This window comes from Pyrgilauda ruficollis, unplaced genomic scaffold, assembly GCF_017590135.1.
Source record: "Pyrgilauda ruficollis isolate IOZ18807 unplaced genomic scaffold, ASM1759013v1 scaffold29, whole genome shotgun sequence".
In the NCBI taxonomy this organism is placed as follows: domain Eukaryota; kingdom Metazoa; phylum Chordata; class Aves; order Passeriformes; family Passeridae; genus Pyrgilauda; species Pyrgilauda ruficollis.
Window position 1 is genome coordinate 12,331,206 of NW_024524266.1, and position 21,906 is coordinate 12,353,111.

The following is a 21,906-nucleotide window of genomic DNA, read 5'->3' on the forward strand; positions in this document are numbered from 1 at the left end:
GCACTTGGTGTCATGATGGTGATCACGGCTGGGTCAGAAGCATCAGAACTAGTTACAACCAAACCTACTAAAACCCAGCATGGATTGTGCCTCAGCTCAGCATGGTTACTCTTCACTCTACGTGTGCCAGAACCTGTAACTGCACCTCACAGACACTGAGTTAGCTTGAACCATCTGTCTGAAAGGTCACTGCATCACAACACCTGTACAGAAAAACAGGCTCCCAAACACAAAGCAAGCTCAGCTCAACGCTCTTGCTGTTGCATTTACTGATACCAGAACAGGTGCCCTGTATAAAATAGTTGATACATCCATCAAAATTACAATTATCTTTAACTGGAAATACTTGCATTACTAATACCTAAAAGTTAAATTGTTAGTAGTGTTGAAAACTACAGATTTGCCATTGCTCTCAAAGTGGACAGGACTGCTCTATCCTGAATATCAGTCCTTCTTATATATACATATATACGTATGTATATATAGTTGTGTCTTATAGAATGATTAATCTTTTCAAATGTAAGAAAAAGGTATGAATAAAGCCTGATTCTCTCACTGCGAAGATTTTTATTAAGAAAATTATAGTGTATTTTATACAGAAAAGTAGCAAGCTAAGTATCTGTTAGTAATAAAAAATCCCATCTTTTCTGACTTATAAATTTTTAGTATGATAGAAAAGAGCAAGAAGTAATATTCAAACTATATTAGTCAAAAAAATTTTAATTTTAAATTAGGATTGCTAAAGCACCCCCTCCATTTGTCTTTTTATCTGTATCTTTATTGCTAACTAAGTACTCCTAGCATCTTCTGAAAAAATGACATTAATTGTGCCCTTTGTTCAAGACACACAAGGTTTTGACCTCACTGCCAAATGTCAAACTCATTTGTCAGAAACACAGAAATCTCAAACATATTTAATTTCTACACATATCCCCCAAACTGGCAGCTAGATGAATGAAAAAGGTCTGATGTCTCCAGTGTGAGCTCACTGGTTATCTGCGGTACTCTGCTCGCTGAAAGGCGAATCAACACTTGTGTAGATCCAAGCCAGCCACAGGGTATAATTATGGAAAGTGAAAGGAGATGAGTGTCACTGGGAAAGTTTATAGGACATGTGGTAGAAATTAAACACGTTTTCTAGGTGATGGAAGGGAAAACACAGGAAGTATGTTGGTGCATGGTGGTATGCTCAGGGGATCTGAATGTGAACTGGGGCAATGGTGGTGCAAGAGCTGGGTTATTCTACAAGTAAGTTTATATAACAAGTCCACAGGAAGCCAGACTTCAGTAGTTTTGTCCTTTTATCCGGTAATAGCTTTATAATTCTCCTACTCCTCTTCTAAATGGGAAGAAAAAAACCCAAACCCTAAACAATAAAAAAGCAAGAACTTTAAATTTTTAAGTGATGTCCCAGCATTCACCAAACAGATCGAAGCTCTAGTACCAACTCTGGCTAGCTCTACTCGTACAGATCGCGGATACTTTTTTCACGATCAGCTACAATCGGGGTGGGGGGAAGGGGAGGCCAGGTAAAAATGGTCATTTTCGGGGCAGGAACTCAGATGACCTACTTCAGCCTGTCTGCTCGCACGCCCAGCCCCGCTCCGCTGTGAGCAGAGCTCGCAGGCCCGGGGTCCGCGACATGCGGCCGCAGGAACCCGAGGGGCCCGGCGGGGCTGCGGCCGCCCCGGACCCGCCAGGCATTCGCTGCGGCCGTGCCCGATCTCCGCTCCAGCCCGCCCGCTCCCCGCCTGCCGCCCGCGGGCACTCGGCCCGCCGTCCCCCAGCCCGGGGAGGAGGGTCGCTGAGGGCAGGAGGGCGCCCGGGCCGCCCTCGATGGGGCGGACGGGAGGGCCCGGGGGATCCTTCACCCACCTCTCGGCAGCGGCGAAGCTGAGGACGCGGCTCCTCCCGCTGGCGCGGCGGAGAGGGGCCCTGGCTTCGTGTACCATACAGCCGGGGGCGGCGGAGGGAGGCGCCGGGGGGCTGCGGAGAGGGGCAATGGCTGAGGCGAAGCCGGGAGGAGGAGGAGAAGGAGGCGGAGGAAGAAGGGGGGATCCTGGGCTCCCTCCTCCCCGCCGTCCGCGCTCGGGGAGGCGGTGGGAGCCGCCCCCGCCGCGCCGCCCGGGCACCGGCGCTCCCGGCCCGGCCTCGCCCCCGGGGTCCCCGCCGCCCTCACGCTTGTTTACCTTCCGCGCTGCCCCGCGCGGCCGCGGGCGCCATGTTCCCCCGGCAGCACCGCGCCGGCCGTCACTTCCGCCGCACCTGCGGCCGCGCGGGCGGGCCCGGGGCAAGGAGCGGCTCCGGCACCTGCACCGCCCCGGCCCCGACCCGCCCTGTGCGGGCTCAGCCAGGCGCCGGAGTCCCGGCACGCCCCGAGGAGCACGCCTGGAGAAAGCGACACCGAGAAGCATCATGTGCGTCCGGCCGCGAGGACGCGCATCCACACGCGTCCGCTTTCAGAGGGTCGGTGTTGCGCTGCTCTCTCCCACCCCGCTGCCTCCAGGCTGCGGCCAATTTCTCCGAGGCTATGGCAGCTCCCAGTTTGCTATGGCAGCTGCCCGGTGTAGCGCTGCATCCCGCCCCGGGCTGCAGCAATCCCCGCTCGGTGCCGGCGGAGCCCCTCCCCGGGCAGCGGCCAGCGCAGGTGCTGCGGGCTGATCCCGGCTCGCTGCTTTCCGCAGGCTGCCTTGCCAGCCGGCGTGGGAACTGGGTCAGCGGAGCCGCAGGGGTCAGGACCGGCAGCCCTTGAGCACAGGGAGCACGGCCCTGAATGGGATGAGCAGGGCTCTGCCTTAGTACAAACATCACCCCTTAGCTTTTGCTATTTTGCCTTTGCCTGGCAAACTCGGATTTTATTGTAAGAGATTAACTAACCTACGTGGTTACCTTTGGTTTGCCACTAGCACCCCCAAACCATTTGCTACCCTTCCATGTCACTCACTGCTTTAAATAGTAGGCCACAGGCTGCTATCCTCTCCATATTTACTGCTGTTCCCATCCCCTTCACAGCCTATTTTCAGCCTCTCATTACCACTCCCTCCCCATTCTTGATTTATTAAGGAAGTGTACCCTCTCTATACCTGCCACTCTCGAGCTGAATGTCTTTCCCACCTTTCAAGGCTTCACACAATGAACCAGCTATTCCATGCTGTGCCTCAAAAGACTTCACAATGCTATTCCCACTCTGCTCAACTGCCCACCTACTGCTCCCCCTGCTACAATCAGCTTCCCATTCACTCCTTCATCCCTATGGCCAGATCTTTGCAATCCCTTACTATTCCATCTCCTTCACTCATGCACTAAATTTGCCTCATCTCCCCAGTCACTGTTTTAAAACCTGTTACTTGTGCACTTATGGTGAAAAAACTAGCCTTTACAGACTGACCCTGCCAAGACAGCAGGTGTTCCTGCCACCTATGTCTCAAAGGAGAGATATTCCCCCCCTTTTTCCATAAGGGACATCTCCTGCTGGAGCAAGCATGTACCCACCCATATCTAATGCTTCCACAAAGAAAAATGAGTAGAAACTAAGTTTATCACACACAGAAATGATACAACCAAAACTTCATGCATCTTTCTGCACCCCTCAGACTTCTGACCTTCGAAGGTCAGCAAGGGTGGAAAAAGCTAAGCAAGACTTTTATGTTTTACCTGACTGTCATTTTGCTGTTGCAGTTTGTGTCAAGGTGAGGTGCAAGACGATCTTTAGGTCTCTCCTACACACTGTCACAGAAGAGGACCTCAAACCTAGCCACAAAACAAAACCACAACAGCTTTGACATTTAAAACAGCTCAACATTTCAAAGCACAAAAAACGCCTCCCATCCCCTTCTCATTCACATTGAACAATTTGCTTCTACCAAAAAATCAAAATATGTCAACAATGTCTCAGTTCTAGTCTCCTAAATAAAATTAAATAATTACATTTAGGCCTCTGACAATGACCGCTGGTATCAAGATTACCTTAAGATATGACCACTGGTATGACCTATCAAGATTACCTATCAAGATTACTGAATATTAAATTAAATTGAGATTTGGGTTGACCCCTCTGATTTAGGCATTTGTACGAAGTCAGTGGCTAAACAGTTACCACTGGCTTAAATGAGACTATTGCAATGACTAAAATTCTGGATATAGTTTTTTGAGCTGTATTAATACACTAGTTATAATTTAATTCTAATATTTTTAAATTTTATTTAATTCATACATATTCATGTCCAATACACATATATTGACATATGACATGTCAACTCCTAGCAATGTTCTTACCTATTTTAGTTGGGGTTGTTCAGCCTGGACAAGAGAAGGCTCTGAGGAAACCTTATAGAAGCTTTTGGTGCTTAAAGAGGGCCCAAAAGAAGGCTAGAAAATGGACTTTTCACAAGGGCATGTAGTAACAGAACAAGGGGGAATGTCTTTAAACTGAAAAAGGGCAGGTTTAGATTAGGTGCTAGGAAGAAATTCTTTACTGTAAGGGTGGTGATGCACTGGCACAGGTTTCCCAAAGAAGCTGTGGATGCCCCATCCCTGGAAGTGTTCAAGGACAGTTTGGATGGGGCTCTGAGCAACCTGGGATAGTGAAAGGTATTTCTACCCATGGCAGGAAGATTTGAACTCAATGATCTTTGAGGTCCCTTACAACCTAAACCATTCTATGATCCTACAGTAATTACATTTGCAGACTTTAGGCTTTTCTGGGTTTTCTTTATACTACAAACATTTCCAAATAAGTGAATCAAAATAGCAAGAGTACTTCAGAATATGTAAAATGTACAATCTCATTGTTAAAATAGAAGCAACAGTTTGTGTATTTTTTTTCATATTTCTGACAGGGTGTTTGGCAAGGATTAAGTCCTTTTTAAAGGCTGTTTCAAATGTGACAAAAACTATTTCCATAATTTTAAACACCCTGCGCTGCATTTATTGCATAATTTAACAGCTAAGCAACTACAGAGTCCAGTATTTTCAGTTCATTTTCATAAAAGAGGGATTATATACATGTGTGAACATCGAGGCAACTACAACCAAGTATTGCATCATGTTCCCACTACACCTCGTGTATCTCAGTTGTTTTTCCCAGAACTGAGATATTTAATACAAAATTGAAAACACCATGTGGCCTAACAAAATATTAGATATGAAAATTTATTTTCCAGACCAACGTATGGCATGGTTGGGTTGCAAGACAAAATACATTTTGTCATTTGCAAAACCATTATATATACTGGAAGGTTTCTTACTATGTGCTCCTGTTAATTTTTTCAGATCAAGAACACTGGCAATGTGTTTGCACCAGCAGAACTCACTCCTAGCTCTTGTATCAGGAAAGCATGGAAATAGTAGCATTGGTGAAAGTGGGAGGTTACAACTATTGTTAAACCAGGCACACCAGTTTCACACGGATTTCCATCATCACATTTCAGTCACGTGGTTGTCTGCCCCAAACCTGCTTTTTTTGACCTGCAAACCCAGGCTAAGTCTGAGAACAAACGTGTGTCCAACAGACAAAGCCACTGCTGTTGGCACAACACGCAGGCATTTGACATGACTGGTTACCTGCACTGAACCTGCTTCCCTGACCACGGAGGAAATCCCACCAGCAACATCTCCTATGCCTGCAAGAGGTTCCCATGAAGAGGTCCGCTTGATTTCCCACAGGCTGGGAATTTGGCCTTTACTCTCTAGTGAACCTCTAAACTGGCTCTCAGCACTGGATTAGGGATTTTATTCAATTTATAAAGCATTTATGGCATACCCATCTCTGGAAACAGCAAATGTTTGGTGGGATTTTTACCTGTTTCGCACAAAGCATTCAGGTGGTTCGTGTGTTGTGGCAGCTCTCACATCCACATGCCTTCCCAACAATAAGGGCTCAGTCTACAAAGACAGTAACAAGAAAGAAGGCTGGAATTAGCAAGGTCTCCTCACGCCGACGGCCAGCAGAGGTTACAGTACGGTGACAATCTCGAGCACACACCGCGCTGCACGGCTCATTTCGGTCCACAGCCGGACATGGTGCTTCAGCCCTCCCCCAGGCGCCGCACCGCACCGCGCCGCGGGCACCCCACACAAACCCGCACAGCAACAAACCCTGAGCGCGGCACGAGCCTCCCGCCGCCGCTGCGTCTCTCACCGAGCCCGCTCCCCTTCCCGCAGCCACGGCGCCGTTCCACGCCCGCGCTGCACGGCACCGGCGCGGCCCGCGCGGGCTCCCGGTGCTCCCGGCGGGGTTTTCGGGGCGCCCGTCCCGGCGGGCTCCGGCACGGCCGAGCCGCGCGCTCCCGCAGGCGCGCCGTGCCCGCGCTCCCGCGCCCGCCACCTGCCGGCCGCGCTCCCGCCCCGTGCACGTGCACGCTGCGCGGCCCCGCCGCAGGCCCCGGTTGCATCACCCGGCGTGAGGGCGACCGCGGGTCCTTTACAGGGCTGCCCGGTGGCGTGCCTGACTCGTGGCCGCCCCGCCGCGGGGCCGATGGCTGCCCCCCGGCGCTGATCGCGGTTTTTCCTTGAGCTCGGTGTCCGCTCCGGGGCCGGCCGGTGCCGCGCTGTGGGCCGGAGGCTACGGGGCGGTAGCAGCAGTGCCGAGAGGAGCCGGCGGTCAGGCGGCCGCGCGGGACTCCTCACTTCCTACTCGGGCCAAGATGGCGGGGGACGAGGCGGGAGTGACTCTGGGGCAGCCGCACCTCAGCCGGCAGGATCTCGCCACCTTGGTGAGCGCCGCCCGCGGGGTGCCGTGGAGCGAGATCGGGCTCCCGGGGCTCGGCGGGGACGCCCCGGGAGCGGAGGGGGCGGCCGGGTGGGCGATGGGTGCGGCCCGAGGGGCTCCGAGCCTTCTGCCGGGCCCCGCCGCTACCGCTGCGTTCCGAGGGGCGCAGGAGGCGGAGGCGCCTCGGGAGCCGCGTTCAGCGCGCCGGGCGGCAGGGCACGCGGCCGAGAGCGGGGGGACGCGGGCAGAGCGGCGGGAGCAGGTCTTGCCGGTCCTGGCGGGTGCGGGGCGCCGGGCGCGGCGCTTCTCCTGCCGGTGAGTGCAGGCTCAGCGGCTCCGTGTCCCGCCGGCGCGGCTGAAGCTTTTATGGCTCACTGGTGGGTGCAGTTTTCCTCGTGTAAGGGTTGCCTTGTTCTGTGGTATTAAAGACTTTTCTTTTTCCGAAGTAGAACCATAAATTTGAGGTGTTTCTGTACAGTAAGCTCGAGGAGTTCGTTACGAGCCCTGTCTTGGTTGGTTTGCCAAGAAAATTTTCTTGACTATTAACAACTACCGAGAAGAGCGGGTTCAATCTACCGCTGCAGCTACCGCTGCAGCCAGTTGCAGTGGTCTCCTGCTGTGGCAGCCTTGCCTATTAAATATCTCACTTGGGCTGCCTCACTTATTACACTTATATGCTAGTTTAAGTGTATATGTAATGTATATTTCAAATTCAAGCGTATTATAATGTAGATAGTCAAAAAGCCTGCTGCTGTGTCCCCGGTGTTTAAACTGGAGCAGCTTATTTGTCTTTACAGTAATAATATTTGGTGTTTTTTGGGCTTGAGCACAGGAATTCCCTACGACGAGTGTGTTAGTTATTTCAGATAGTTTCTTTTCCTCCTGTCGTTGTTGACCATGGCATTTCCTAGTTGGAAAAAGCACAGATAGAGACTAGTTGGAAGGTCAGCAGGAGTTACCTTTAAGGGCCTATTCTGCCGGCCCTTGAGTGCTTATGGCTGAGTGAAGCTTCTTGCTGAGCAATACCTTATACCAGTCTTGAGGAAAAACCTCCATGCGTGCATGAGTTCGTGCACCAGGAAGAATTCTCCTGGTGGCAGGAATTGCATCACGCTGAAATTCTGGTCGCTCGGCCACATGGTGCCATCTGCAGGTGATGTTCCCATCGCTGGGAAGTCATTTTAAGTTCGATATATGAGAAATATAAATTTAATTGTGTGTCATAGGTGTTGAAATCTTGCTTTCTATCGAAGATCAACAGTTTATTCCTGTCATACTTGAGAGGAGAATGAGCTTAGGTTTTTACACAGATGTGTTTGATCATTTTGCACAGAACCTTCATGTAACAGTGGAAACAATATGTGATTTAATGTTTATATTATTTGTATCTTAAATTTTGTCCTGCACTGAGGACTCTTCTGGCATGATGAATCTTTGCTTGAACTGAGTGGCTCATCCATGTGAATTCAATGCAGGATGGATATTAGCTTTACAGAGGAACATTTCATTGGATTTCAACACTTGTCCATTATTTGGTCAAACAGCTTTAAAAAAACCTAATCAACTCTTTCAGAGTTGTTTCTTTATCTATACACAGTGTATTTGTGAGGTTTTTGTTTTGCTAGCGGTTACCAATAACTTCGCACAACAAACTATTTAGGACAGCAGAATTTTTGTCTGGTGCCTAAAGCAGCAATAACAGTATCCGAGGAAAAAAATAGCCATTAAAAAAAAAGGCCATGGTGCTAATGTAACCTCTGGACCCACTGACTCCAGAGTGTGAGTTGTAATTATGTATTGGCTCTAATGGAACCTTACAGCAATTAAACAACTGTTTATTGACAACGCTTTGTTTATAAATATTACTGCAGTTCATCATGTAGGCTGTCGAAAATGAATTTGCCTGTTATGTGTAATTTAGTTTCAGGGGTATGTAGGGGCTTGGGGTGTTTTGTTAAAGGCTTCCTTTGAGGTTTCTTGTTTTGTTTACTCCCATCTTTAACACTTTGCAGCCAAGACTGATTTACAGTCAGGGTTTTGAATTGTAGTCTGTACTGATTCACAAGCAGGACTTGGTTCACTTTTCACAAGTATTTCACACACTTAAAAGACTTGAATGCACATAATATATCTGGATTTTGCTGAACAGAACTATCAGTTAATTTTCAAGTTTCTAAATTTTTAATTTTCTAAACATTTATATACAAGATGAATAAATTCTAAAATCTCCCTTATACAGGATGTTACCAAGTTGACGCCTCTTTCACCAGAAGTCATCAGCAGACAAGCAACAATTAATATAGGTAAAAAAAACCTTATAAAAAAGAGGGGTGCCTTAAGGTGACTCTTTGATGCTCATGCAGTAGCAGATGGTGCCTATGTGGTAACACTTTAAGAAATTTGTACAGAAACAGTTACATAGTAGTTTCAGGGACTTGAGGAGCCCTTTTGACTTGGAAAGCACCAATTTTACTTCAGGAACACAGTTTAATGGTGTGGGGAATAGTTGCTAAAGCAAAATTTGTTTTACCTTGAAATAAAGGATTGAAATGAGTTTTATTAAAATGCAAAGATCTGTTCATTGGGAGCACGATTTCAGGTCTTGTTTAAACAAAAATGATTACAAATTCCATGTGTATACCATATGGACTTACTGGCTGTGGAGAATTTGGGGCAATTGTGTATTGATTGTAGTGGAGCATTGCACAAAATTAAACTAGTTTATTAACAAACATTTCCTATTTGTAAAATGCAGGTACAATTGGTCATGTAGCCCATGGAAAGTCAACAGTAGTCAAAGCTATATCTGGAGTTCATACTGTCAGATTTAAAAATGAACTGGAAAGAAATATCACAATCAAGCTGGGTTATGCTAATGCAAAGGTGAGTCATCACTGTAAATGTAGCAGCTGTGATGCTAATATATTTCAGGGGGAATGTAGTATTACAGGTAACTAACCCTTGAGGAATTAAACCTTTTTTCAATTTTAAAAAATCACAGATTTACAAGCTGGATGACCCAAGCTGCTCTCGACCAGAGTGTTACCGATCCTGTGGAAGTAGCACCCCAGATGAGTTCCCTACAGATATTCCTGGCACCAAAGGGAACTTTAAACTAGTCAGGTAACTGCTTAAAATTACTGGAATAAATTATGTTTACTTGCCTTTGTATGAAAACAGGATTGAGCAGTGAGCTGAACGGATTCTGGCAGACTACACATTCTTAGATGGGGCACTCCTGGGCTAAGGCATTGTGTAAACTGAATTCATTGGTGGTGATGAGCACTCCATGGTACAGCACAGCTGTGTCTGCTGGCCTCAGCTGCTTGTAGGACTTTGAAGTTAAATATTGCTGTTATTAATAAAGTACATTTTAAACCAGGCAGATTGAGAACTAATGTGGACCTCACCAACATATCTGTAAAATCTCTTTTGGAAGGATGATCTTTGTTGAACTTTTTCTTCCTAAGGGCAGAGTTTCCAAAGTTTTTTAAATGAATATATGAAAACCTGATACTTAATGTGAGATCAGCCTCTCACTGGAGGCCAAGTGTTCTTTATTGACTCGATTTCTGAAAAAGTATAGCACAGTCCTTATGCAGCGGTTATATGGATCTGCACAATGATTGCTGAAATGAGAGTAGTCATGAAGACTGTTGTACAAGATTCTTGGTTTGTGTTTATGATACAATACACGTGGTGCTGTAACCATGTGTCCTCCTTTTCTCAGATTCCCAGAAGAGCACTTGTACTAAGATTAACTTCTGTTGGAGTGTGACAGGCAGGCAGTCATTTGTTTCACTATTGTGAAACAACTGGTTAAAAGCTTTGCATTCTTTACCCTGCCGGTTTTTTTCATCATCAGCAAAACACCACATTAGTCTCTTGCTTTTTGGTGGCCTGCCACTAAGAACAAGGATTCCTCACTAGATAAGTTCAGGAAAGAATATAGTGAACTAACTATCTTAGTGTGCACAATAAAACCATGAGGTTGGAAATGTAACATCATGTCTGTAGACAAATCTTTGAAGTGCAGTTATAACCATATAATTAAAGATGCATAGTTTCCAAAAATTGAAAAATGGGAGGTGCCTTTTAAAAGAGTTAAGAGAAATCCCATGTGGTATGTTGGGGTTTGGGTTAGTAGTGGTGGGTCAATTTGAATTTGGGCTTTTATTCTGGTGCATTTAACTCTAATCTAGTTTAGAGTAAATTGGTGAAATATTAGAGGTACTTAATGTGGACATGTGGTATTAAATCTGAAAACTCAGAAATAGTATTCAGTAGCTGTTCAGTAGCATTTGTGTTCTTTCAGAACTTTTTTGAAAATACTATTTTAGGGATACTTTTAACTTTTTTATCTGGCTAAGTGCTGACATAAATCAGTCAGAGGAATTGTTGATAATGGGCTTTTGGATTTCTCTTTCACCTTCTCCTGCAACAGGCATGTCTCTTTTGTGGATTGCCCTGGCCACGATATTTTGATGGCTACCATGTTGAACGGTGCAGCAGTAATGGATGCAGCTTTGCTGTTGATAGGTAATGATTGCTACCCAAAACCAGAGCTCGGTTTTGTAGTAGCATGAGGCAATTTTATATGGGCTTTAAAATCTCTTGGGATGTGGTGAGCAATTTAAACAATTTTGATGCTTTTGAGATGTGTTAAAGAAAATGAAGTTGTGCTACAATGGTAATGTACTCTGACAAGCTGGTTTATTTTAAACACAGCTATCCATACCCACTAGTCTGGTAGCTGGCCCCATTGGTAGAAGACAGGTAATATAAAACCTTGTAGTAGTATAGTACTGTAAAATTTTTATCACTTTATGGAAACAGATTAGCTGCATTTTGATTTTCTCTGAAGGTTCAGTTTCCTTTAAATATGCCTGTAGTCTTTGCCATATTGTTGTTCACAAACAACAATACAAACAGTAGCCCAGATAAATATAGGCAAAATTTAAGTACGGGAGATTTCATATAATTCAGACAACTTTTGTTTGGATTTGCAAGCAACAGAAAGTGAGTAAAACAGATTTTTCTATGTCTGTAGAACATTCTAGTGTTCTGTAGTGATATATAGCAATTATCTTACCTTGATAAGATATGTCAACAAAAGAAAAAAACAGCTTCAGATATTGTAATTTAAAGTCTGAGATAGATGATGAGCTATCGTTTCTTCTGACTGTTTATCTCTAGAAAGTGTGATAGACCAAACTTCGGGCAAGGTTAACCACCATAATCATACATCAGCCAGTGCTGGCTTCTTAGCTGAAATCTAAACCATGCTGATAGTTGCCCTATTCACCTACTTGATAGAATTATAACAGAGTTTGGGGATCTTGGTATTTTTATGACTTTACTGATATGAAAATGTTAAGATTCTTCTTGAAAGGTAATTTGTGTATTATGCTACAGTCAACACTGAGATATCTGAAGAGCTAAAGGATGGTGTAAACCAAGTTAGGTGTTGGTATCTTTGGATATTTTAGGTGGGTGTTCCTAGTGGGAGAAGATGGAATGGGGGAACCTCTCTGGTGGCCTCTTACCTGTCCTGCATTGTGTGGAGGCTACAGCCAGCAGCTCTAGGGGAGAATAGGTGCTTTTTGGCTTGGTTGCTTCACATGTAGATTACTGAGAGACAACTGTCTTCTTTTTTCCTTTTTTTTTTTTTTTAACATAGGATGTCTACTTCCATCTAATATCACTAACTGTAGGGGTTTTGTCTATCTTTATAGTTTCTATATTCCTGTCACTTCTCTTCTTTCAGCTGGTAATGAGTCATGCCCTCAACCTCAGACCTCAGAACATCTAGCTGCTATAGAAATCATGAAACTGAAGCACATTTTGATTCTACAGAATAAGATTGACTTGGTGAAAGAGAGCCAGGCTAAAGAACAGTATGAACAGATTCTTGCATTTGTACAAGGTAAGTTTTCACGAGCAGAAATCCAGTAAGTGGTGGAAATTCAGTGTTGAGACATGGACATAGTGGTTTTCTCTATGTTCATAGAAAAGCTTTTCTTGAGCAATGCAGGTGTACATGGTCTGTTAATGTGAAAATTAGACCATGGCAGTTGTGCTTCTTGCCTGTTTCTGCTTGCATACAATAATGTTTTGATTCTGGGTCAGACCTCTAGATGTAAAACTAACATCAATCTTGTGTAGTAGCTTTCAGTAGGTTTGTGATTTCTTCCTGGAGTGCTTCTTTAGTAGTGATTTTACTGCAGTGCCGAAGAGAATGAAGCTGTACTTGTTAGGGGCACCTTGTAGGTTTAAATACATTAATTTTTTTTGACTAATGACAAAAGATTGCTCTTTCGTCTCTCTGTGTAAATCCAGTTTGGGCAGTGTTATCTTACTCTGTAAAGGTCTGCTCACCTTAATGGTGATTTGAGTTTTATCTTTCCCTGGAGCTTCCACTGTTTTCCCTGTTTATCTGCAGTAGGTGGGGTATACGACAAGCTGCTAGATTGTCACCATCAGAAGTTGCCAATGGGTCATTCTTTTACCTTTTTTTTTTTGTGTAATTCATAATTGTTGCCTTGCAGAAGCTGTTCATAACTCTGTCACAGTGGCTTGATGTGTAAATTTGGAGTTTGAAAACTGGAGTTATCACAAGAAACATAGATGTAATTAAAACTAATGATGTCTAACAAACCTGGATTACTAAATGCATTGTTCTGTAAAATAAGGATTTTTCTAAAATATGTACTTGTATTGCAAAATTTGAAAAACATAAATCATTAAATTAGCAGTAAATTTAGTTTGTCATCATGAAACTGTAAAATTTTACTGACTGTAAAATTAATACTGCTGTATCCAATACTGAGATACTGACCTCTCTTAGGAAATCTTAAAAATATTTCTGATCACAGCGTAGAAGTGAATTCTCCCCTAGGACAGAAGATTATCTAGCACACATTCAGAATGCCTCAAAAAGTAGATGTGGCTATATGAGCTAAAATGTTGAAGGGAGGCATAGATGCTCTGATATTGCTTTGGGAAATACACACAGAACATGCCTTTAAATTCATTAGTATTTTTAAGGACAGAACACTTGGTCATATTAAAGCTTAATGTTGAACTTGATTTTGTTTTAGGTACAGTTGCAGAAGGAGCTCCAATAATTCCAATCTCAGCGCAGCTGAAATACAACATAGAGGTGGTGTGTGAGTACATCGTGAAGAAAATCCCGGTCCCTTTGCGAGACTTCACATCTGAACCAAGGCTCATTGGTATGTAAATGCCAGGCCTGGCTGTTTGTGGCCAAACATTTTCTGAATGTGTCTGTGCATAGAATAGCACATGCTGAGTGCCCTAAACACAGGTGGGTTTTTGAAAGGAGTACTTAGGATGTTCTTATTTTAAAACTTGCGTGTCTTCTGAGAGCTGTATTGTTTGTTCACTGTTAATTGCTGTTGGTTTTGTGTATATATTCTGTGCATATGACAGCACTAAAATGCAGTAAAAGTGAGAAATTTGTCTGTCTTAAAAACATCCCTTCAGTTGTTACGAATCTAGTTTTGATTTAACAAAATATTGGCAAACTGATGAAATTGATAATTAAATTATTTCCATGGAAATGTATTGGGTAGCTTGGGTAATCTTTTGTATTAGTCTCCTGTTTCCTAGTTATAATTGTCAAAGTTTCAGTTCTTGTCCAGCATACTGTGAAGTGCAGTTCCTGCAAGGAATTCATTTGCTTGCCTTTTTTTTTTTCCAATAATCCAAGGGAGTTTTACATTGCATAAATGCATAAAAATTCATCACATTACATCAAGCTTACATTGTTCAGCTATGAGTACATTAAAACAAAGTTCTAGTATTCACAATTAACATTTTGAATATGGAAGGGGTTTTGTAAAATGGTTGATCGTTACTTTCTTTTTCCAATCTTTAAGTTACTTTCTGCTATGCAGAAGAGGTCTTATGAAACATTTATGTGTAGGACCAGTTTAAATGGTTTTGAGAATAAAGTTAACTGTCTGCCTAAAAATTTGGAATAAAATATTGATTGTTCTGGTTTTGTAATATTTATAAATATGTGTATCCTTTTGTAAGAACAGAGAAGCAGTCAAAGTTGCTAAAGAAAGACACTGTTTAAAAATCTGATAGTAAATATAAACCTGGTTATGATCTATTATTTTCAGTAATTAGATCCTTTGATGTCAACAAGCCTGGCTGTGAAGTTGATGACCTTAAGGGAGGTGTTGCTGGTGGCAGTATTCTTAAGGGTGTTTTAAAGGTAACCCTTTATTTTTCTTGACTGAAATTTGTAATGACAGTGAGTAGAGTTTTTCCACACTTGCTACAAAATCTATTTATAGAATTGATTTTTTTAAACTTGAATACAGTCACATAGAACTTATCCTTTTTGTCTGTACTTCATTTTCACTTTACAGTTTTAAAATACCAGAACAAGAAGCACTGGTTTTAATTTTTTTAATATATTATTGTAGTTTTAGCATTTGTTAATAATGATGACAGATTTAATTCCTCACAAAAATGGAAGGAGATGTTATTTTCCTGTCCTGCCACTTCCTGAATTATTGTCAGGAAGAGGAGAGCAAAAGAATTTTAAAAGCACCTTCAAAGTGTGTATGGGCTCTCACAGGTCCCACTTCCCTATTTAGGTGTTCTGTATGTTTTGATTTTTTATTTTGCTTGCTTGCTGGCAATAGACAGAAACTTTAAAACGATTGCTTTGTTAGGCTGGAGTGCTAACTCTGTCTTTGAACATTTATACAGCTTGTACTTTCTCTAGTTTGCAGTGTATTGGTGTCAATCAGTTACACTGATAGAATTAACTCCATTTTTCTCAAAGCTGAAATATTTCTAAATGAAATACAGTGTTTAAAAATTAAACTGAAATTTTAGTTTTGGAATTATTGCTGATAAAAATCTTTTGCTAAATAGTTTTACAGATTGTATTGAGAAGAAAATCAGATGTTACATTTGCTGTAAGTATCGTTCAATTTGCATCAAACGACAGAAATTCTACAAGTGCTACAGTAGCCCAGAAAGAAGGTCTCATATAAAAAGTAGATCTTGGGGTGTGTAAGTCTTACCTGTGACTAGTCAGCTTTGTGTTCCTGTGAAATAACTAGTTAAACAGTTTTTCACTTTTATCATTAGGTGGGCCAGGAAATTGAGGTGAGGCCTGGTATTGTGTCCAAGGACAGTGAAGGCAAACTCATGTGCAAGCCAATCTTTTCCAAAATCGTGTCACTCTTTGCTGAACACAATGATCTACAATATGCTGCTCCAGGAGGCCTTATAGGTAAGAATATTGTCTTAGGAAAAGATTCATTTCTTCATGCTTATTGAAAACTCTTGGTTTCATTCAACAATGAATTTCAGTATAATTAACAAAAATACCACGAGCATTTTTAGATAATTCATATCTGTAGAGAGAGACAGGGTTGGTGTGAAAAATGGATATTTAAGAATTAAATAATTAACAGTGCAAGCTGATCTGCATTGGCCAGTGGCATTCAGGAAAATTATTTAATTCTTATTTAATTTTTTTTTAGATCATCTTCAACTACTTTAGCACATAAATATGACAGCTACCTTTCAGTTACTCCTTCTGCCTTCCCTTGCTGTGTTGTAGGTGTTGGCACTAAGATTGATCCCACGTTGTGCCGGGCTGACCGCATGGTGGGCCAGGTTCTTGGTGCAGTTGGGGCACTGCCAGAAATATTTACAGAGCTGGAAATTTCCTACTTCCTGCTGAGACGACTCCTAGGTGTGCGCACTGAAGGAGACAAGAAAGCTGCAAAGGTCTGTGCCCCTTCTTTTGTTTGTCCTGATTTTACTTCCTGTGCTAATTTTCATTAATGAGTATATTTCTCTGATCATATGTAGACATTTTGTCTCAGTGTTGATAGAAGCTTGTTACAAAAATTATCTGTTTGTTTAATACTGTAGAATGGTTTTCAGAGGAGTAGAAATTCATATCAGTAGTACTTATGTGTCATGTTATGTATTTTTCTAAACATGCTGGTATTTTCTTTTGCTATCATCCTATTAATTTGTCCAATAGTTAATTTTACAGTGGTACTGATCTACTTCCTACTGACATGCTTTTTGTAGGTTTTTTCACTGAAGAATTTTTTAAAGTTTAAATATTTTTTAAATACTCTGGTTGAAAAAAAACTGAACTTGAGGCACAGGACAAACTTGTGTAACACGATTTGTTTTACACAAACCAACAAAAATAATTTCCCCTGTTAGCATTTAAAATTATAAACTGCTTCATGCAACAGTGAGTAAAGTGCTTCAGCTCTCTCTTATCCTGTGAATTATTTTTTTTTAATTTTTATGTAGGCATAAGGGAAATGAAAATACACCATTCTAGTAAATAATCTGTATAACATCACAGGTTGTAACAATATCTCTGACTGTGTGTTTTTAATACGTTATAAGAAATCATCAGTATAGTTTATAGAAAATGCAGATTAATCCCAGGAAAGTACATTATACCAAGAACCTCAGAACTACATGTACAGCATCTTGATGTATTTGTCCTTCTGCATATAAAACTTTTATCTACTGACACTGCTGCCCATAGCTGGTGTGTGTATATTTATAGTATTTCAGTATTTCTCATTTCTCAGCTGTATCTTTTTTTTGTGGCAAGAAGGTAACAGAAGATAACTTGGTACTGTCTGTGCTATTTGGTTTTTAGTACTAAAGCTTATGTTTCAGAGTTTTGTATGTCTGTCTTCAGGTGCAAAAATTATCGAAGAATGAAGTTCTAATGGTAAACATAGGATCCTTATCTACTGGAGGGAGAGTCAGTGCTGTAAAGGCTGATTTGGGGAAGATTGTGCTAACTAACCCTGTATGCACAGAAGTGGGAGAAAAAATTGCTCTGAGTCGAAGAGTTGAGAAACATTGGCGGTAAGTTGGTGCCAAGTTGGTAGGGTACCTGGTTGCTACATTGTTAACAAAAAAACACACAAATCTGATTTTGTACTAGCATAGGTAAGTGCGTGTCTGTTTTAAAAATTCTTCTGGATTCTCCTAACACATTGGCACCATGGTTGTGGAATGCTTCATTTCGTAACAAACACTGTGACTGGGAGGGTACCTGTTAGTTAACAGACAAGGAAACACCTGAGCTTTGTGTTTGTTGCTCAAACTGCCAAGCTGTAAATTGAGCTCAGTAGGGAATCTTGGCAGAGGGTTTGGGAAATTCTCACAATGTTAAGCCAAATAGCCATCTTTATGCACAGCTCAGTGGTTTTCTACCTGTGGAGCTGCATGTGATTTCTAGTGCAACCTGGAAGTAACAGCAGGGGGAATAGAGGAGGGATGTTTGAATGTTTTATGTACCATGAGCACAGAGGAAAGAATAAAATACCAACTGGATTGACCCATTCAAATTACAAATTATTCAAAATATAAAATGTCTGACTCCAGAAGCATCTGGAGGCTGAAAATGACAAACAGAATTGGTTGGTGATTCATTTTATCTCAGTGCCAGACTCTATTTAGGTGATTACATATACTGTACCTGTCACAGGTTTCATAAGACTGGATTGATAAGAACATGAGTATTTAGATTTGTTGGCTCTGCACAGCCCTTGTAGTATGAGAGAGCACAGCCATTTTTACAAGAAGCCTGTACTGTATGGAAAGGAACCAAGCTTTAAATATCCATGGATGCATGTTTCTTTTTCAGATGACAAGAAAATGTAGACAGGAATTTAGTGCTTGCTGTCTCAGAGCAAGATGACAAATTAGGGAAGAGATTATTCTCTGAAAAATAAAAAAAACAACAAGGCAAAAGATAGAACATGTCTTGAACAGGAGGAAAAAAAAGGCAGGACCCAAATTAAGTCAGGTAAAGCAGAAGGAAGAGGAGAAACTATGTTAGAAATTATGCTTTTTTTCCCTTTTTTTAAGCTGTAGACTGATATCCTGTGCAAATAATGTGTCTTTTGTTGCTTTTGTGGATTCTTTCCCAGTTAAAAAACTTGACCAAATTTTGCCCAAAAGCCCACCTATCTCTGGATTATGAGGTGGGCAAATAGTGGCAGCCTGCTGTAAAGATAGTTATTGAAAAGTTGATTCCTATGCTGTATTAAAAGATAGAGACAATATAAGGAAACTCAAAGTTGAGAAAAGGGAAAGAAGGCAAATTGGGAAAACCAGCATAATAAAACCTGATTGCAGTAAAGATAATATACAGTTGGTACTGTGAAAAGAAACTTGAAGCCTGAGTACTGAAAATACAGAAGAAAGTTTATAAAGCAAGACTAAAAAGAGGTATAAAATAAAAAGGAAATGTACAGAGGCATAGGGTTAAACAGCAAATGGGATACACCAGATTCCAAGGATCACTGAATTCAAAGATGGTCAAGTTATGACCTATGGTTATGGTACTAAAAAGTGGGAAGTGTTGCTCTGATAAACTTCAGTTTATTTTCTGATGTCCCAAGACAGGCTGTACTGCAAGGTGAATTGAGATGCATATGTGGTTTCTCACCAGAAATTGAAAGGTTTTGAACACAGTTTTACTAATAATGTAAATCCCTGCTGGTTGTGGAAATGGATGTATTCTGAATTTCTTTTTGCGAGTGTATTTTTCTGGGGCAAGAGTGGCCTATAAAAAAGGCCTTAGTTTTTCTGAATATAAATAGCAGCACTCACCCCAGAGCTGAGTTACTGTCACAGGCTACCATTGAGAGTTACAGCTGTTTGTAATCTTACTGAATTTTCATTTCTCTTTGAAAGTAATGCACACTTCAGGCGCAGGTGAAAGAGATGAAGCTGTGCATAGATTTACCATCCAGTACAACAGTACAACATAACTTAGAATATTTTCAGATTTTCAGCTTCTGTTCAGGAGTACACCCTTACCTGGTCACAAATGTCCTCTATCCTTCACTCTTTTCTATTCTGTGTTTCCACTAAGGAGGTTTTTTGTTCTTGTAGAATGTTTTGGGTGGGAGACAAGTGTAGAAAATTCAAAATGTAAGAACTGAAGGCATAAGAAGGACAGAAGGATGTTGACTTATACAGGATATTTCTGACTACTGGTAAAAATAATATAAACCTTTATTTTTTTTCAGTTTAATTGGCTGGGGTCAGATCAGAAGAGGAGTGACAATCAAGCCAACTGTTGATGATGACTGAAGAACAAAGGAGTGCTTCATTTTTAAAGATGAAGTGCCTATTTCTATTTTGGAGGGGGTGTATTTTCACAGTGGAATTGGAAGCTGTGCAAACAGTATCTTTGAGTTGTATGGCTGTCCTCATAACTTTTATTGACTTTTACCCTCTTACTAAAATACTAGTCACTATCACCATTAAAAGTGTAAAAGAATTGGCATAGAAATGGATTTCATTATCCACATTTTAGTAGAAATTAATTGTACATGTCTCATGGCATGTCTAATTTATGTTGCTTTGTGTTTCAGACATATCTGTTTAATATCAGTCAAACCAGCCCCAGTGTAACACACAAACCATAAATTTGGTATTGAAATAAAATATTGCTTATTTTCATTAATTCATACAGTTTTTCTGAGTAACGAAAGACTGCAATGATTGTTCAAGTACAAGAATTAAAAGCAAGCAAACTCTTCTTGGAATACCAGTACCTTTTCTGCACAATTTGTTTTGTTTAGACAACTGTTACCAACAAAAAACTTTATTTCTTTGTTTCTATGGTTCTTCATTTTAGGATTCTAAAGTATTACACTTTGTAATTAGGATGGCAGTATTGACTGACTTGAATTTGTCATTTCTGATACTACTACATGTTTTCTTAAATCCCCAAAAAAAAAAACCCACAAGTAAACTGGATCTGAACTGGCAGTACTGGTTTTGGCCTATTTTAGTATGGATTTATGAAAAGAATGTGATTAATTGGAATATAACTTTGTCATCATGGAAGTCTGTGGGAGTGACCTGGGAATTATTTATACAGTAGGAGTAAATGACTTCAAAATTTTGTTGAGCAAATATAAAATATTGGGAAGAGGCTGTAGAATGGAATGATTTGGGGTGGGGGCAGAGTAGTGGTGGTGGAATTGTGAAGAGGATGAGGAAAAAAGGTATAAAACCACTTTTGTTTAGCTACTCTGAATCACATGCCTCAGGACAAAACATAATGTAATAAACTTACTGTAGGGTGCTAATACTTTAATCCCTTTAGATTTCACTTCTTCATTTGTACTAATACACATAGTTCTAGCTGGTTTATATACTATTTAGCAAGTTATGCTACTTAACATATTTTGGTACAAAGTACTGTGTGTTTTCAAAGCTTGGTTTTGGTTTTATTGAGTATCTTCAAGGGCTTTCTAAAGGTAAATACGATTTCACTCATCAAACTGGAATTTGATGAAACAGTTTGCATTTTGCTCTTGATTTTGCACTGTATTCTGTTCCCTTACTCTCTCTACATTCCTGTACTCAGTTTTTCCATTTGTAAAGTACTACCTCACATGGTATTGAGAGTAAATACATTAATTTTTGAATAGTACTTTTCCATTTTAAAAGCAGGAGTCAGCTGTAGTTCTCTTTGACTCTCCAGGTACTTGACCAATCTATAATCTTAAATGTGTCTGTTTCAAGGATTGCATCTTCCATGCTTTGGCAACTCCTTTCTGTAACTGTGAATTCTAGGAACTTGGATAAACCTAAGCCTTGCCTAGTCTGGTGGCAGGAGGGTGAGCATAAAAGTGAATATAAGCTACAGCACAGTGCTTGGATGGCACCAAATTTAGTGCAGAGTCCTTTCTCAGTGCACTGCACCTATGGGTCTAATGAAACACGTGTGGAAAAGCTTCTGAGCAACTGGTGTTAAGCACCCACAGACATGTTTAGACATTCAGATATTTTGGAAGATTGTGTCTCTCTTGATCTGCAGTTTAAAGAACACCAGTGCCGTAATCTTGCTGAGGCTGTGCTTCGACCTGCTTTCCCCATGGCTTTTCCAGGCAGGGTGAGGCTTGCACAAGGATCACCTCCTTCTACACAGCTGTATATCCTGTCACACCACGATGAGGGCCTGGGGGGCAGATCACATACAGAGTTCTTCTGCCATCAAAATGTTAGATTTCCTCTAATGGAAAGCTTTGACTGCTGACGTGAGTGATAAGTAATGGGATTTCGAGACTGCTGAATACGTGGAACGTGTCTCTGCAGCACTGGGGAGACAAGTGTGAACAGTGTAAGTG

At 41.7% G+C, this 21,906-nt stretch overlaps 2 protein-coding genes across 8 annotated transcripts in view; one reads left to right on the top strand and one right to left on the bottom strand.

Moving 5' to 3' along the window:
- KLHL15 (kelch like family member 15) overlaps nucleotides 1–6,247 on the bottom strand; it is a 28,324-nt gene extending 22,077 nt beyond the window's left edge. The window contains exons 1-3 of one of the 7 annotated variants that reach the window (XM_041472455.1): nucleotides 6,140–6,247; nucleotides 5,801–5,883; nucleotides 3,655–3,750 (exon numbers count right to left, since the gene is read on the bottom strand). The gene's annotated coding sequence lies outside the window, so the exon portion shown is untranslated. Of the gene's footprint in view, nucleotides 1–1,875; nucleotides 2,311–3,654; nucleotides 3,751–5,800; nucleotides 5,884–5,983; nucleotides 6,070–6,096 lie in introns of those variants that run through there. The other 6 variants (XM_041472459.1, XM_041472460.1, XM_041472458.1 and 3 more) reach the window with 6 other exon arrangements.
- A 249-nt stretch (nucleotides 6,248–6,496) lies between these two features.
- Nucleotides 6,497–20,539, top strand: EIF2S3 (eukaryotic translation initiation factor 2 subunit gamma). Its single transcript, XM_041472463.1, has 12 exons — nucleotides 6,497–6,713; nucleotides 8,949–9,012; nucleotides 9,465–9,592; nucleotides 9,711–9,832; nucleotides 11,154–11,248; nucleotides 12,477–12,635; nucleotides 13,810–13,944; nucleotides 14,860–14,954; nucleotides 15,845–15,989; nucleotides 16,323–16,492; nucleotides 17,442–17,614; nucleotides 19,792–20,539. The coding sequence occupies exons 1-12, from the start codon at nucleotides 6,645–6,647 to the stop codon at nucleotides 19,853–19,855; spliced, it is 1,419 nt and encodes a 472-aa protein (XP_041328397.1). The 5' UTR covers nucleotides 6,497–6,644; the 3' UTR covers nucleotides 19,856–20,539.
- Nucleotides 20,540–21,906: the final 1,367 nt, after the last annotated feature.

What these genes read in the sequence shown, in the direction of transcription:
- EIF2S3 (XM_041472463.1), top strand. Translation starts at nt 6,645, where the DNA reads ATGGCGGGGGACGAGGCGGGAGTGACTCTGGGGCAGCCGCACCTCAGC. An exon ending in GATTCTTGCATTTGTACAAG is followed by an intron (nt 12,636 to 13,809) that starts GTAAGTTTTCAC and finishes ATTTTGTTTTAG; the next exon opens with GTACAGTTGCAGAAGGAGCT. An exon ending in TTCTTAAGGGTGTTTTAAAG is followed by an intron (nt 14,955 to 15,844) that starts GTAACCCTTTAT and finishes TTTTATCATTAG; the next exon opens with GTGGGCCAGGAAATTGAGGT.